Source organism: Thermobia domestica, chromosome 1 (assembly GCF_964235325.1).
Source record: "Thermobia domestica chromosome 1, izTheDome1.hap1.1, whole genome shotgun sequence".
Classification (NCBI taxonomy): domain Eukaryota; kingdom Metazoa; phylum Arthropoda; class Insecta; order Zygentoma; family Lepismatidae; genus Thermobia; species Thermobia domestica.
The window spans coordinates 44,334,192-44,352,238 of NC_137454.1; the positions used below are offsets into that span (position 1 = coordinate 44,334,192).

Genomic DNA, 18,047 nt, shown 5'->3' on the forward strand with positions numbered 1-18,047 from the left:
AAAAAACAACTGCGTTTTTGAAGTGGAATTAACCGAAATGGCAGATTGAAATGTCGCGTATCCATGTCGACAATTGCACAATCGTTCAGTACCACATCTTGTAAACTGCCTGTTAATAATAAAAAGTCAATAACAACAATGTGGGTACATACTATACTTAAGGGGAAGTCGTACGGTAAGGTGAACCTTGACAGCAGCCATCTTGAATTCAGGTCAAGTTTTGTAAATGGGAATAGGGCAAAATGATACATGATTTTGGGCAAGAATTTAAGTAGTAAAACAATGGTAGCAATAGTTTTAAGATACGTACATTTGGTAAAAAGTTACAGGCATATTTGTTGTGTATATTTCCATGCACACAACTCCCGAATGAAGCAGCTGCCCAAAAGTAAGTTGTCGCTATTGAAATATAACTAAAATTTGTAACTAAATGTTACTAAAATTTGAGACAGATCAGAGGAAAATTGCACATACAGCATTTAATATAAGAATTTTGTTATCAACGATTTTGGCTAAATTTTCGTATTATCTAGTCTATCTCCGCTCCTATTCAACAGATTTGAACCATATTTTCAGAGTACGCTTTCGAAAGTATTGAGTTGTGACCACCGTAATTTCAAACAAATCATCAGAATTACATGGTGTTTAAACTATTTTGTATTTTTCCAATGGAATTTTCGTTTTTCCGGCTTGTATCTCCACCCCTATTCAACCAATTTGGACCAAATTTGCCGACTAATCTCCTACAAGTGTGTACCTTTGCTTAACAACATTTGGGACAAATTGGGAAAATATAAAGGGTGTTTCCTATATTTTTGTATTTTACAAATTGTTGGACAGCTGCTTCATTCGGGAGTTGTGTACATAGAAACATACACAATAAATATGACTGTAACTTTTTACCAAATGCATGTATCTTAAAACTATTGCTACCATTGTTTTTCTGCTTAAATTCTTACCCAAAATCATGTATCATTTGGCTCTATTCCTATTTACAAAACTTGACCTAAATTCAAGATGGCTGCTGTCAAGGTTCACCTTACCGTACGACTTCCCCTTAGGTATAGTATGTACCCACATTGTTGTTATTGATTTTTTATTATTAACAGGCAGTTTACAAGGGGTGGTACTGAACGTATTGTGCTATTGTCGACATGGATACGCGACATTTCAATCTGCCATTTAGGTTAACTCCACTTCAAAAACGCAGTTGTTTTATTGTGTGTTTTTTCTGTGGGACTTCCTTCCTCAGTGAAATTTTACGGTAGGTTTCAATATGAGCTCATTGATACTTCCCTTGTTTAGACGCACGGTTAACATTGTAAACTTGCTTTTGGTTTAATATTCACTGCTAAGATTTTCATAATTTATATAAAACGATGGAACAAAGAAAATATTGTGTTTTCTTTGCAAGAATTTAAAAAAATGTATTTTCAGTCTTTATATAATATACATTTGTATGAAAGCATTTCATTATTTCTTTAATAAACAAAACGAATCTTAAACGTGTATGTTTCTTTGTTGTAAATACATTTGAATTTCACGCTGGCGACATACAGCAAGCCTATTTGGAAGAAAAACGATAAATTGTGTACATCAGTATATCGTAAATTGCTTTGTTACTCAAAATATAAAACTACCATTCAGACAGTAAGACATGAAATAAAATTTATCCAGGTCTCTTTTCGGGTCAAAACGTGGTGACTGATTGGCATAAACATTGTTTCCAAACAGGAAAAGGTAATAAAGTATAAGTAAAAATAAAGGGGAACAACCGTACTTCAATGAAACAACTATGAAAGGCAACATGATTATTATTTCTTTAATGAACAAAACGAATCTTAAACATATTTGTTTCTTTGTTGCAAAAAATTCGCTGGCGATACACAGCAAACCTGTTTGGAAGAAAAATGAGTATATCGTAAATTGCTTTGTTACTCAAAATATAAAACTACCATTCAGACAGTAAGACATGAAATAAAATTTATCCAGGTCTCTTTTCGGGTCCAAACGTGGTGACTGATTTACACAAACCTTGCTTCCAAACAGGAAAAGATAATAAAGTATAAGCAAAAATAAAGGGGAACAACCGTACTTATATGAAACAACTATGAAAGGCAACAGGATTGCGTCTAAATATCTTTCGTTAATCATAGTTTTTCTGGCATTTCCTGTTAAACTTGCTTCTTGGAAATGGCATTTTAGTCGAAAATTCGCGTTACTCAGTTCTTCCATCGTTGTTTCGTATAGCATAGTAGCATGTACGAAAAATGTTTTGTAAATGTATTGCGCTCTCAGGAAACCTAAATATTCCTTGTAAGCAACGAAAGTGTTGTAAGTGCTAGCCTAAATGTTCATGTAGGTGACACAAATGTTACCGGCCCATGTCAAATGCTGTACAGGTATGTAAAATCTCTTGCCAGCAAGGAAACAGGTGAAAAACATGCATTGTTTTATGTGCGAAACATGCGATGTATATGCATTGTCCTAGTACCATTCAGGCATGTCGTAAGCAACATATACGCTGTAAGTGCACGTAACAAGCATTGTGTATATAGATTATATGCACATGGCATATAACTAAAGTAGATAAAATAACTGTATTCAAGCATATAAAAGTAGAAAAAATCAGAATTAATTAGCATTGTTGCATAGGATGTACATCCTGGGTAACATATACTTGAAGAAAAATAATAGACGAAGAATAAGTATTTAAGAAATGACCTTACGAAAAGTAACAATACTGACTTTCACTCATTTATAGGCGTGCAAGGAGGAAAGGAAAATGTTCAACAGATTTTGTACATTACAGACTAGCAAGTACATGAAGTACAAGTAAGAACTAATTTACATGCGTGTTCCAAAACTTTGTATATATTTTCTTTTCTCCTTGCACACCTGTAAACTAGGTTTCGACCTCAAAAGCTAGTTCCATTACTCTTCGTAATGTCATTTGTTGCATAATTATTCCTTATTCAGTATTATATGTTACCCTGCATGTACACATGTCCAAAATGATTGTCGCATATCTATAACTGTCTTCTTGGAAGAATATAATTTGATAATGATTTTGCAGGGTACTTTTAATACTGATACTATGTGTATAATCGGGAAATGTATATTTGTGGTAAATTACATGGGAAAAGAATTATACATACGAAAATTAGAATGAGTAAAACAAAATATTGCTAAATGGACAAAGAAGTTTCATTTTCGTTTTATTGTTCTTATTTACTGCTCTTTTGACATTAAATTTGCCACATACGTGTCTCTGCTGATTATACACATACTAACATTATAAGAAATACCGCGCGAATTCGTTATAAAATTATATTTCTACAAAAACATATTTATAGACATGCGACAATAATTTTGGACATGGGTGTACATCACATGCAGTACTTGTGCAAATTAATTCTCAGAAATCTATTTTTCTACTTTTACATGCATGGCTATCATTTTATCTGCTTTAGTTAACACAACGTGCATGTAATCTATATACACAATGCTTGTTAAGTGCACTTCCGGTGCATGTGTTGATAGCATGCCTGTATAATGCCGAGACAATGCATGTACATAACATGTTTCGTACATGTAACAACGCATGTACTTCACCTGTTTCCTTGCTGGCAACAGGTTTTATATACTTGTACAATACATGGGGCATGCACCTGTAACATGTATGTTACATACCTTAACATTCTATTTCCATGCAATGAAGCATCTAAGCAACAGGCCTGTTTCGCGCATGTATAATACATGTACAGCACATGTTTCTTACATGTTTTACATCTGCTACATGCAAGCAGCAGAGGCTTTCCAAACCTGTAACATGTATGTGGCATGTACCTGTCACATGTACAATTTTTATAAATTCTCCACCTGTAACATGCATTTCACATGTATGATTTTTCCATGTTCTCCACCTGTAACATGCATTTCACATGTATGATTTTTCCATGTTCTCCACCTGTTACATGCAAGCAGCAGATGTTTTCCATACCCGCAACATGCATTTCACATGTATGGTTTTTCCATGTTCTCCACCTGTTACATGCAAGCAGCAGATGTTTTCCATACCCGCAACATGCATGTCACATGTATGGTTTTTACATGTATACATACATTACATGCATGTTTCGTAAGTACTTTTCACATGTACCAGGCAAAAGCTATTTATCATACACGCGTATAACTTGTGTTCAGCATGCATGTTACAGACATTATACATGACATGTACATCACATGTTCTATACTGGTACAGCGGCTGTACTTGCACGTCTTCTTCGCTGACAGGCACTTTACATACGTTTTTATGGTAGATCTACTAGGGTATCTACCATACAAACACCTGTGCAGTAATACCTGTTCATGCCCTGTACATGTTTGCTCAACATGCATGTGTAGGGCGTTCAAACTGGGGTCATTTTCAGGCACCTGCACATGTGCCTGTCCCACAGGTGGATAAATGGCCTGTGTTACATGCGCCTGTACATGTGCCTGTTTTTTTCATAAGGGATAGCGTAGGTTCTAGGAAATACATAATAATATGTGCGCGTGACACAGCGTTTGTGCCAAAAGGGTTAATAAAGCCGCTTTCTTTCATCTCTGGCTCCTGACTTAATCCTTTGACTACCAACGGAATATATGTGTCCCATGCGAATAATTCAAACATTGTTGGGAATTTCTTTTTAGAAAATTCTATTAAAAAAAATGTTCTCCCATTGGGTCAGATGTAACCAGGAGACTGTGTTTAGTTTCCGAAACTGTGTACTGATGTCAGGAATATCCTACGTTAAAGAAGTCGTTCATAAAAAAGAATGTTTCTCGGGTTCAAACCCTTCTCCCGCCAAGTGAACTTTGTGGTGGACAAACACCGTGTGCGTGGGTTTTCTCGGGGTTCTCCCGTTTCCTCCCACTCTTCATGCCACCATTTCATTCATTACTCATTATCACCGTCTCCTTTAACCTAACCGGCATAATCGTGGGACGTAAAACTCAAAATTTCATTTCATTTTTCAAAAAAGAATGTTCACATTAAAAAAAAAAGGTAGTCAAAGGGTTAAGGCACTGTATTTGCCTGGCATATTTTGAGTAAAGTTAGAGAAATCTTCAGTCAGCACGACTGACCCTTGAATCCTAAGTATAATAGGGGTTATTTCTATTCTATATGGAATTATTGAACCTTTTGTTACTCTGCAAGCTTGTTTACTTCCTCTTTTCTAGAAATCGAAATACGTACAAAATATGTCCTACGAAACGTGGATGGGTCTTCACGCATTCCCGTTATGCGCAAGGGAGTTCCACAGTTTCATTTTAGATATATACAACAGAATATGAATGCGTATGTGTTATTTTAAGTAGGAATATGAGTTTAAATGTACGTAGAAAATTTAAAACCCTATTCTGCCCAATAAAAAAAGAAATATGTCCTGGCCAAGTGGCTAGTGCGAGTGCGGCTTCAGTTCTGAGGCCAAGTTAGGTGAATCAAGACAAAGTAAACTATTTCAAATCTTTAAGTAACTAAAATACCACTTACAAAATAGTAGTGGGAGTACAGCCCCCCCCCCATACACCCCAAACATATATTATTTTAGAATATAGGTTATTAAAAGAAATCCCTCAATACAAGTGGAGGTTTGCTTAATTATAATTGGGAATAATTTATTTTGTCGTAATTCACCCAACTTGTCCTAAAAAACAAAAGTAAGCAGGAACATCAATAATATCAGAGAGTGCAAAACAATATACTTATTGCGAACAAATGAATTTAAAAGAACACCACACTGTATGCCACAGTTTTTTAAACCTATAAAACCCAAACACACGTTGGGGGGCGCGGTGGCTCAGTGGTAGAGCGTTCACCTCCGGTGCTTGGGGTCCCTGGTCCGATCCCAGCTCGCGCCGTGTGGACTTTGTGGTGGATGAACACAATCCTCGTGGGTTTTCTCGGGGTTCTCCCGTTTCCTCCCACTTTCTTCATTCCACCATTTCACTCATCTCTCATTATCACCGTCTCCTTTAGCCTAACCGGCATAACCTTGGGACGTTAAACTTAAAGATTTCATTTCATTTCATTTTCCAAACACACGTTGAAACAATAGAATCAAGAAATAGAACAATAAAAGAAACTATAAAATGTACACTCAAGCTGTAAAGCAATATATTACGATATATAAATAGTTTCCATGTCAGATTCATACGATGCGATCACATACCACGTCCACCACCAATAAACAATTCTACATCTCCGAATACAAAACAATGGAATTTTGAATGCACGTAAAATCAAAGAAATAATAAAAAGATTTCATTTATCTAAAATTATATATTATTATTATTGTATGTATAAAAGAATAGACCTACATATGACTAGTGTGATAAAGTAAACAAACATGGTATTAAAATGTTCCAAGATTAAAATTCAGTGGTCGTAGTTTCGGTGATAATACTTTATTTCAACGAAAAAAAAAAAATTAAAAAAAAGACAGAAAAAATAGGGAATTAAAACAAGTTACGTAAAATATATCTCAGTAGTTTTAGAAAGCAGGACCTGTGTTCTAGAACATTCCCTTAATGAATTTGTATGATTATGGAGTAATTGGTCGGAAGAAACGGAAAACCATACTGTTCACCACAAAATCACATGGTCTGGGATTGAAGAGTTGTAGTTTAAACATCCTCTCTTTTCTTATACAATAACCATGGTACTGAAAGGAAACGCCAAATTCCAATCGATCAACTGCTAAAATATTAAATCGCCCACATAAAGCCGTTGAAAATATCTCTTTAATAATTTTTTTGTGCTGTAAATTAGTCTGCAAAGTCTCGCGTAAATGTTCTACACATTCGTTATTTATTATGTTTTGTATTTGAGTTAGCGTCTCGACAGACATCTCTCTTTGAACGCCCACCTCTCCAATTTACAAGTAACTGGAGTCTTAACATCAAACTTAACTCTTTATACACACATAGTTTATGTTCGTCCTTCTCTTACGCATGGACATGTCGCCTGGTTATCGGCTCCTTAGAAGTTTTGATAAACTAAAAGTCCTGGAACATCATGCTTTTCTCATTGCTTTATTCCGTACCACCACGGACGCCAATGCAAGAGATCTATCATCGTATATCTATACTGACACTCTTACCACATCTGTGTGTAAAGTCTTTGCTCTCGTTACATTCAACGCCGCATTGCTCTCGTTACATTCAACGCCGCATAGCGGACACTCGTCCGATTCTCCATAAACTATTAGACCAGACTTCTTGTAACAAACCAATTACCGGTTTGTTTACATTGGATCCGTATTGTTATGTGTACCGGTTGAAATCGAAGTTGGTTCCCGCATAATATTACTGTGCCCAGTTTTGTTACGTGTAAGTCTACACTAATTTAATGTTAATTTGTTTTCAGTTTCGTTACGTGTAAGTTTACACTAATTTAATGTTAATTTGTTTTGTATTGTTAGTACAAGGAATGGCACCAAAAGAATACACGCACTCAAATTTTGATATGTTATACGTATATAAACACATTCGGAAATCTTTTAAAACTAGTCCTTACTGATTCACTTCAAACTGTAACCGTTTCTTTAACGTCCATATCGTATTCTTAGCTCACACATACGAACAATTAATATAAGTAAAATTAAATACTATTGAAAATTTTACCTTAAAATTTCATCGAATACGATGTAGTTATATTTTATTCATTTGTTACCTACTTCGGCTTTCTTTTGTTACATTATATTACTGCTAACATGGCGATTTCTTCGGTTATTGCCGCAAGAGGGCGTTCGAATCGCTATACGTGGAACTAACAGTGTCAAAGATGGCGGCTCGGCGGTAAAAAGAAATCCTCTGTTACTATGACGATATCCAAATAATTACCGGGAGAAGATAATCTTTTAATTAGTTAATTATTGAATAGAGTTTTCGGTAAGTTAGATATTAAATTAGATATAGAAATTTCATGATTTTTACAGTTAGATTCTTGTGTTGATATGTATTTATGGTAAAATTATGCGAATTATAATCAAAGATATAATAGTAGAAACCGCGTTTATAGAGGCCTGGCTACGAGTGTAAGATGACGTAGTGGAATATTAGATTTCAGTGCGGAAAAACGATGGCTTGTTAGCTCCTTCAGAACTTTTGAAATTCTATAACTAAAAAGTGTAATTCGGCCTGTAACCTAATCAAAATCATGGTTTAGACTAACCTAAGACGTTATTTGGAAGAAATAGATACGGAGGAGTCTAACAAAAGTCAAAATTTAGTGAAAACCTTTTTCGGCCACAAGCCATCGAATGTCATCTCCGCCATTACTAGACATATGCAGTAATGGAATGGGAGATGTAATTTATCGAAGCTGATTGCTGCGGCGGACCGGAAAGATATTCTACGTTCGTGGAGTGTGTAGCCGGTGTACCGAAGGAGTCATTTCTCGATTTTAAATAAGAAAGTAGTTGAAACCTACTTTGCGAAGTTTGATCGCCCAGCTCAATATGGGGACTATTATTCTGTGAAACCTGCGGATAATATGGTAACATCTTTTCTTATTTTTCTTATAAACAGTATAGCAGTTCAGCAAATGGCATCTTTAAGAATCAGGATGTGTAACTAAATTAAAGTGCGTTACGCGTCTCTGAACTTGTCAATCGTCATTATCCACTTATGCTACGTAATTGAATTATTAAATCTTATGTGTGCCTCTACGTAAATTTGAAAAATATGTATGTTGATATTAGGGTAATATTTTACTTTGTACGTACCTTTCGATGGCAATGTACCTTGAAAATTTTGAATATTTAGATTAGATCGGTTATGTTAAATACATTACTGAATTATGTTTCAAATTATGTCCCGTGATGATGCCTTATTTTGTGAAATATTTGCTGTAGGTTAGGTTAGGTCTAATTTTGCAAATGTGTGATCCATAATATCTATGTAGGTGAGGTTAGATTTTCTTTTACCCGTGTTTTCCAAATTTAATACGTGTCTTTTATATATTGCAATGTGATATATGCTATTTTGTTGGGAAATCTTTATCATGAACGCACATGCGAATATTCCGCGTCTGAGATTTTAAGTATTTCGTAATTCATTTCATACGCTTCAATATTGCTTCATGATGTATGTCAGTCGTAAACATTAAGATGAAATTTCTTTGAGAGTGCTCTGATATATATATATTAAAGTGTCTTTTAATCGTATTTGTAATACATGCATGTAGGTTAGATAAAATTTCCATTTCTTACGTGTAGAACCGGTAACAATTGTGATTTGAGCGTGCTTTCCTATATTTTGTCGTGTGTCCCTTTGATATTAATTTGTAATGTATTTTTGTATCCGTGCTTGCCATATTTTGTCATGTGCATATTCAATACGTTTAATGTCGATAAAATTGCATTTCAAACGTGTCTATTATTATTACTTTTTTTGTCGTGTGCCCTTTTATAGTATCTTTTAATACATTAGTGGTTCAAAATCTTCTTTCGTATGTATGATCTCATTTCGTTGCACCATATATTTAGTTTTGTAGGTTAGGAAAAATTGAATATAACATATCCTCCGATGTTAATATCGTATCTTGATGAGTGCGAGTAATAGATCTGTGCCGATGTGGGAGAACCTTACTCTGGACATACCTCCGGAGTTCGACATTCGACATTACTATTTACAAAATACTATTTCGTGCTATGTTTGTTTATTTTCAGTTAGGTAGATATTTACTTTGAACGTGCCATAATTACAGTGCAGAATTAGATGTTCGTGTCTACATTGATATTTGCCTCGTTGGAAACCAATAACGTTGGAATGTTTTTCAACTTGCTATTCTCCAGTAGAGCGTATCCATCCCTCTATAAGTTTAATTAGTTGTAAACAGAGATAATAAGTTAAAAATAATAATAATTCTTTAAAGAGGCGTTTCAGTAATTGGACCCTGTCGAGCATATGTAGATTTTTTTTTTTTTTTTCGTTCTCGCTAGACATTTGTATATATATCATTTTTCATTAATAGTAGTGCTTTCATAGTAGATGTATTATGCGAATGACGCATAGGCTAACGTAAAATAATACTTGATGCTACTCATTTTTTTTTTTTATATAATTGAGAATGGAATTGTAGTAGCGATGATACTGCCTATGTCTGCATAATTTACATGTTGTTTGATGAATGACAGGGACATTATAAGCAATGAACGCCCAAGTAAAAGAATCTTCTGTAACTACATAAGTAGAGGGGATGGATCGCCAATTCTTTGATTGATAATGAGTTTTATATGTATTAATGAGATATGTTTGAGAATCATGTTGGAGACTTGATATGTTAAAACAATATAACAAGATCATTTTATAAAATGTTGATAAAGTATCTTAGAGATACCACAATGGAGGCAAATGTTTTAAATTGTTTTTTTTTTTTTTTCTTTTCTCAATCTGTTATGATGTAAATTGTTAACAAATTGGCACGAATAAATAGTCATAAAAATTTAGCTTTATAATTTCAAATATAATCTATACAATTAGAATTTATGAAAATTTTAAAATTTTTCTTAAAAGTACTAATTAAGCTGAACCATGTTGACTCTTATTCTTGGTTGGCCACAAAACAAGAATCTGGAAACTTCTGATGATAAATAATAGCTTTATCGTTGTGTCTTTCTTTTCTTTTGCTAAAGCTAATGCAACCTAAAAATTAAATCTAATATAACCTTGAAATTTTTTTTTTTTCAATACCCTGAAAACGTATTGTTATAATTGGCTCATCTCAGCCAGGATTTGCCTGATATGTATTCATTTCTTTTACGACCGTAAAATCGGTTTGTTATAATTGGCGACCCAGCCAGGATATTTGTTAAGTTGATAATTTGCGTATGTCTTAATATATTTTATAATTATTGTTTTGTGTGCCAAACTGAGATAAGCATGTAAAGTAATGAGTGGATAGAGTAATGAGTGGATATGACGATGACAAGTTGTTAGACGCGTGACCCAATTAATGCAAAAATGAGTGACGAAAGTCTCAGTGTAGATGGTTCTACCGAACATTTTAAATGTTGTGACAATAAGTATAATTCTAGTGACAGTGTATCCATACGCTGTGAAACGTGTGATCAAGGGTTCCACATCCGTTGTTTGAACATTCCTGATGAGGAACAGGAATTGCTACGTACTACGAACAATAAATGGGTTTGTTTCCACCGTAAGTTGGATAAGGTGCTAGCTACAGAAATTGAGCAACCCGTTGAGGAACCTGAAACTGAAATTGATGAAGAACCATTGCTTAAAATGCTTATTGACATCATTAAAGATTTGCGAACTGAAATGTCCGTTATGAATAATAAAATAGATGCTAATAAGAATGAATTGAAGGTAGACATTGGTACAATTAAAGAGTCTCTCTCCAGTGTACAGTCGGATTTATCCACTGTTAAACAAGAACTGGAAAATAATGTAGCATCTAAAGGGTCATCTATAACGTCATCAACATTGACTTCTGGAAAAGAAGTTGAAACTATAATCGCTAATCACAAACTAGAAATCAGAGCTGTGGGGTTATGTGAAACTGATAATGTTGAGGGCACAGATTTACAATTAGCAAATAATAATTTTTGTGATGTCTTAGATAAGATAGATAATAATGTGCAAAATGATACGGCTGCGTTAGGAGCGCCTGAACTTAGGTCTCATTCAAATATTAGTAATGATAATTTAAATGATGAGACTGATGATTGTTCTAATGATGAAGTAGATGTAGATGTAGGTTTAGATTTAGTGTTTAGTAGTAGATATAGTATATGTGTCAATAAATATTTGTTATGTGAACCCCAGATAATGCATGATAATGTAAAGCATAGCTCTTGGATGTATGCAGATTATAAAAAGAATCCATATGATAGGGTAGCGAAGTCTAGTATACTCGATACGATAAAGATTCACATACTGAGTGGTGATGACGTTGATGATTTCCTCGATACGGATGACAAAAGAATGAGTAGATCTCGAAAAGGGAGAAAAGAGATAGGAAAACCTGACTTGATATTGTCTATTAATGTTAATATAAGTAGATTGAAACTGTTTAGATGGTTAGTAGGAAATTGCTCTAGCCAGGGGCGGAGACATATGATGATTGGAAAATATTGTTGGAAGTGGCTAGAAGCACTCCATAGGATAGGACAGGCAAAAGTCTCACCGCCTGTATTAGCTCCTCCTACGATTGAAATTGTAACCCTGAATTTTGTTTTCTTCTTCTTTCGTTGTGATTTTATTAGTTCAAGTTATGTTTATGATGTTTTATAAATAACGTAGGAGGTAAAATATTATAAATAGACATGCATTAACAAAATGGGGATTTAGAATCTTGATTTGTAAATTTCTCTTTTAGTGAACTTATTTAATTAAGAACTGAAATTTTGTAAAGGAGTGGCAAGTTGAGTCATGTTCTTTCGATCAGTGGGCATAATAATTTCAGCTTAAAGAACATAAATAAATAAATCTTCCTGTTTGGCTAAACCCGCGGAAAAGGATAATTTTTTTAGAAAGAGGATTGTTAGGATTAACTTTCGATATTCAGAATTTTGTTTTCTCTCTTTACGTACCAGTATAGTATGCGGTACCGGAAATGTATAGTTTAACAGTATAAACCTACCTGTTAGTTAATTCCGTTCAGGTCCAATGATCATTCCTCTGTCTTCTTCAAACGTACCACTCCGTTGTATCGCCGCATTCTTCTGTTGCAGCGCAATCGGTTGGTAGCAATGACCATATTAACAATAAAGTCTCCCATTTTGTTAGCCATTTCGGTCTTAATTCGTGAAAACAGATTGAGCAGTTGTCATAAAAGGAAGTGATGTTTGATCAATTGAACTTCTCTCCTCGAAACAATGTTTTAAATGTAAAATGACTTCGTTTCGAGATGAAGTAAGTTTGTACTGCCTTCGTTAAAATTTATTATTGTACTTTATTCTCAAGGAAGATGAAGGAAGTACAGTGAATCGAAATATGAGTAAAATGTATTCTGAACACAGGAGTCGAGCTGAACTTTTAAAATTATAATATTTGGCAAACTTTTTTTTTTTTAAAAAAAAAAATTCTTTTTGTTCGGTCAAGATCGACCTGTGCCCAATATATATTTAAAATGCGGTTTCGGGAAAATGATAGTCTTCCTCTAGTATACCAGTATTTATAGTTAGGAATGAAGGCTGAACTATTGATAGGTTTACTTCTTTTTATGATTTGTGATGTGCTTTAGTTCTACCTTGGACGAACGTTTTATTATTTGGAAGTCACTTTGAAAATTTTTAACCTTTGGGAAATGTTGCACTAAAAATTAAGATAAACGTTAGTTCCTTCTTGGGCATTCTTTCTTGGCGGAGAAAATTCGTTCCTCAGTTCGCTGCTCTAACAGCGCCGTTTTTCGATTTGTTGAAGAAAGACAAGAAATATTGTCTAACTGAGGAATTGCTGAATAGATTCCAACAATTGAGAGAGTTGTTGAGTGAGCCTCCAGCGCTCAGTCAACCCAATTTCGATCAACCCTTTCACTTATTTTCAGATGCGTCTCTAGAAAATTTGGCCGGCTATCTGGCTCAGTATGATGATACTGGAGAACTTCTTGTTATCGGCTATGCGAGTAGAAAATTAAAGTTGTATGAAGTTTCCTATTCGATTTTTCAACTGGAGTTGCTGGCAGTATTGTTTCTGTGCGAACATTTCTCATATTATATTTTAGGTAGAAAAGTTACAGTCCATTGTGACAACAGCGCAGTGACATACGCTTTTACGTTACAGAACTTAGATCCCCGAACCACAAAAATTTTATTAAAGTTACAGAGGTTCGATCTTCGGTTCGAGCACATAAAAGGGGTGGACAATAAAATAGCCGACATATTGAGTCGCAATACTCCGGAACTCCCTGCCGAACCTGAAGAATACCATGTTAATTCTGTTAATTTTGTTAATTTTGTTTGTTATGATGAGAGTACGTGGTTCACTGTAAATGAGTTAATGCAAATGCAAGCGGGTGATAAGTACTGTAACGAATTAAAAGCGAAAATGTCAGACAGTGCCGATTCTCGAATTCGTATAGTGAATAATTTGGTCTATATTCAAAATTCGAAAACGAAACGTTGGCTGCTAGTAATCCCAGAGTTATTGATTGAGAGAGCGATTAGGAGGGTTCATGAAACGGGGCATTTTGGTGTTAGTAAATGTTTGAAATTAGTTCAGGAATTGTTTTTCTGGAAAGGACAAAAACGTACGTTCCAAAAGTTCATTAATAATTGTGAATTGTGTGCCCGAACGAAGTTCTCCAATAGAATTATTGCTCGTGAGGATCTACATATTGAGGCAGATAAGCCACATAACAAATTATGCATCTATTTCGTGGAAATTGCAATATAGCTATGGATTATACTACATCCTTTCAATTGTTGACGTCTATTCAAGGTTTCTGCATTACTTACCTTTAAGAACTGCCAAAACTAATGTGATTGAAATTAAGGAAATGGATTTGGTTATGGTTAAGACCCATTTTCAACCGGATGCATTTAAGAAGGTCACACACAAGTACATGCCTGTGTTCACGGGGCCTTTTGTTGTGATTCGAGTGCATCACAATTCCGTTTCTTTAAAAGATTTGGAGGGGAGAGAAGTGCCGATTCAAAATTTATCGAATGTAAAACTGTTCAATTGCTCTCCGGAAAAGAGAGAAGAATTATTAAAAGACTTTAAACAGTCATAAAAAAAAAAAAAAAAGTTGTCGATGTTCTAAATAGTTAAAAAAAAAAAAATTTTTTTTTTTGCTAAGCTGCCGGGAAAAATGTAACAAACCAATTACCGGTTTGTTTACATTGGATCCGTATTGTTATGTGTACCGGTTGAAATCGAAGTTGGTTCCCGCATAATATTACTGTGCCCAGTTTTGTTACGTGTAAGTCTACACTAATTTAATGTTAATTTGTTTTCAGTTTCGTTACGTGTAAGTTTACACTAATTTAATGTTAATTTGTTTTGTATTGTTAGTACAAGGAATGGCACCAAAAGAATACACGCACTCAAATTTTGATATGTTATACGTATATAAACACATTCGGAAATCTTTTAAAACTAGTCCTTACTGATTCACTTCAAACTGTAACCGTTTCTTTAACGTCCATATCGTATTCTTAGCTCACACATACGAACAATTAATATAAGTAAAATTAAATACTATTGAAAATTTTACCTTAAAATTTCATCGAATACGATGTAGTTATATTTTATTCATTTGTTACCTACTTCGGCTTTCTTTTGTTACATTATATTACTGCTAACATGGCGATTTCTTCGGTTATTGCCGCAAGAGGGCGTTCGAATCGCTATACGTGGAACTAACAGTGTCAAAGATGGCGGCTCGGCGGTAAAAAGAAATCCTCTGTTACTATGACGATATCCAAATAATTACCGGGAGAAGATAATCTTTTAATTAGTTAATTATTGAATAGAGTTTTCGGTAAGTTAGATATTAAATTAGATATAGAAATTTCATGATTTTTACAGTTAGATTCTTGTGTTGATATGTATTTATGGTAAAATTATGCGAATTATAATCAAAGATATAATAGTAGAAACCGCGTTTATAGAGGCCTGGCTACGAGTGTAAGATGACGTAGTGGAATATTAGATTTCAGTGCGGAAAAACGATGGCTTGTTAGCTCCTTCAGAACTTTTGAAATTCTATAACTAAAAAGTGTAATTCGGCCTGTAACCTAATCAAAATCATGGTTTAGACTAACCTAAGACGTTATTTGGAAGAAATAGATACGGAGGAGTCTAACAAAAGTCAAAATTTAGTGAAAACCTTTTTCGGCCACAAGCCATCGAATGTCATCTCCGCCATTACTAGACATATGCAGTAATGGAATGGGAGATGTAATTTATCGAAGCTGATTGCTGCGGCGGACCGGAAAGATATTCTACGTTCGTGGAGTGTGTAGCCGGTGTACCGAAGGAGTCATTTCTCGATTTTAAATAAGAAAGTAGTTGAAACCTACTTTGCGAAGTTTGATCGCCCAGCTCAATATGGGGACTATTATTCTGTGAAACCTGCGGATAATATGGTAACATCTTTTCTTATTTTTCTTATAAACAGTATAGCAGTTCAGCAAATGGCATCTTTAAGAATCAGGATGTGTAACTAAATTAAAGTGCGTTACGCGTCTCTGAACTTGTCAATCGTCATTATCCACTTATGCTACGTAATTGAATTATTAAATCTTATGTGTGCCTCTACGTAAATTTGAAAAATATGTATGTTGATATTAGGGTAATATTTTACTTTGTACGTACCTTTCGATGGCAATGTACCTTGAAAATTTTGAATATTTAGATTAGATCGGTTATGTTAAATACATTACTGAATTATGTTTCAAATTATGTCCCGTGATGATGCCTTATTTTGTGAAATATTTGCTGTAGGTTAGGTTAGGTCTAATTTTGCAAATGTGTGATCCATAATATCTATGTAGGTGAGGTTAGATTTTCTTTTACCCGTGTTTTCCAAATTTAATACGTGTCTTTTATATATTGCAATGTGATATATGCTATTTTGTTGGGAAATCTTTATCATGAACGCACATGCGAATATTCCGCGTCTGAGATTTTAAGTATTTCGTAATTCATTTCATACGCTTCAATATTGCTTCATGATGTATGTCAGTCGTAAACATTAAGATGAAATTTCTTTGAGAGTGCTCTGATATATATATATTAAAGTGTCTTTTAATCGTATTTGTAATACATGCATGTAGGTTAGATAAAATTTCCATTTCTTACGTGTAGAACCGGTAACAATTGTGATTTGAGCGTGCTTTCCTATATTTTGTCGTGTGTCCCTTTGATATTAATTTGTAATGTATTTTTGTATCCGTGCTTGCCATATTTTGTCATGTGCATATTCAATACGTTTAATGTCGATAAAATTGCATTTCAAACGTGTCTATTATTATTACTTTTTTTGTCGTGTGCCCTTTTATAGTATCTTTTAATACATTAGTGGTTCAAAATCTTCTTTCGTATGTATGATCTCATTTCGTTGCACCATATATTTAGTTTTGTAGGTTAGGAAAAATTGAATATAACATATCCTCCGATGTTAATATCGTATCTTGATGAGTGCGAGTAATAGATCTGTGCCGACGTGGGAGAACCTTACTCTGGACATACCTCCGGAGTTCGACATTCGACATTACTATTTACAAAATACTATTTCGTGCTATGTTTGTTTATTTTCAGTTAGGTAGATATTTACTTTGAACGTGCCATAATTACAGTGCAGAATTAGATGTTCGTGTCTACATTGATATTTGCCTCGTTGGAAACCAATAACGTTGGAATGTTTTTCAACTTGCTATTCTCCAGTAGAGCGTATCCATCCCTCTATAAGTTTAATTAGTTGTAAACAGAGATAATAAGTTAAAAATAATAATAATTCTTTAAAGAGGCGTTTCAGTAATTGGACCCTGTCGAGCATATGTAGATTTTTTTTTTTTTTTCGTTCTCGCTAGACATTTGTATATATATCATTTTTCATTAATAGTAGTGCTTTCATAGTAGATGTATTATGCGAATGACGCATAGGCTAACGTAAAATAATACTTGATGCTACTCATTTTTTTTTTTTATATAATTGAGAATGGAATTGTAGTAGCGATGATACTGCCTATGTCTGCATAATTTACATGTTGTTTGATGAATGACAGGGACATTATAAGCAATGAACGCCCAAGTAAAAGAATCTTCTGTAACTACATAAGTAGAGGGGATGGATCGCCAATTCTTTGATTGATAATGAGTTTTATATGTATTAATGAGATATGTTTGAGAATCATGTTGGAGACTTGATATGTTAAAACAATATAACAAGATCATTTTATAAAATGTTGATAAAGTATCTTAGAGATACCACAATGGAGGCAAATGTTTTAAATTGTTTTTTTTTTTTTCTTTTCTCAATCTGTTATGATGTAAATTGTTAACAAATTGGCACGAATAAATAGTCA

At 34.1% G+C, this 18,047-nt stretch overlaps 1 protein-coding gene across 4 annotated transcripts in view; it reads left to right on the forward strand.

Moving 5' to 3' along the window:
• The window catches only part of LOC145684621 (uncharacterized), a 117,509-nt gene that overhangs the window by 20,083 nt on the left and 79,379 nt on the right, over positions 1 to 18,047 (forward strand). The window contains exon 1 of one of the 4 annotated variants that reach the window (XM_081757032.1): positions 15,343 to 15,499. The exons of 2 other annotated variants lie outside the window; for them this stretch is intronic. Coding sequence is in view for 1 of the 2 variants with exons in the window: in XM_081757025.1 (XP_081613151.1) it covers positions 16,104 to 16,106 (3 nt within the window). In the remaining variant the exon portion in view is untranslated. Of the gene's footprint in view, positions 1 to 15,342; positions 15,500 to 15,649; positions 16,107 to 18,047 lie in introns of those variants that run through there. One more of the 4 variants, XM_081757025.1, reaches the window with a different exon arrangement.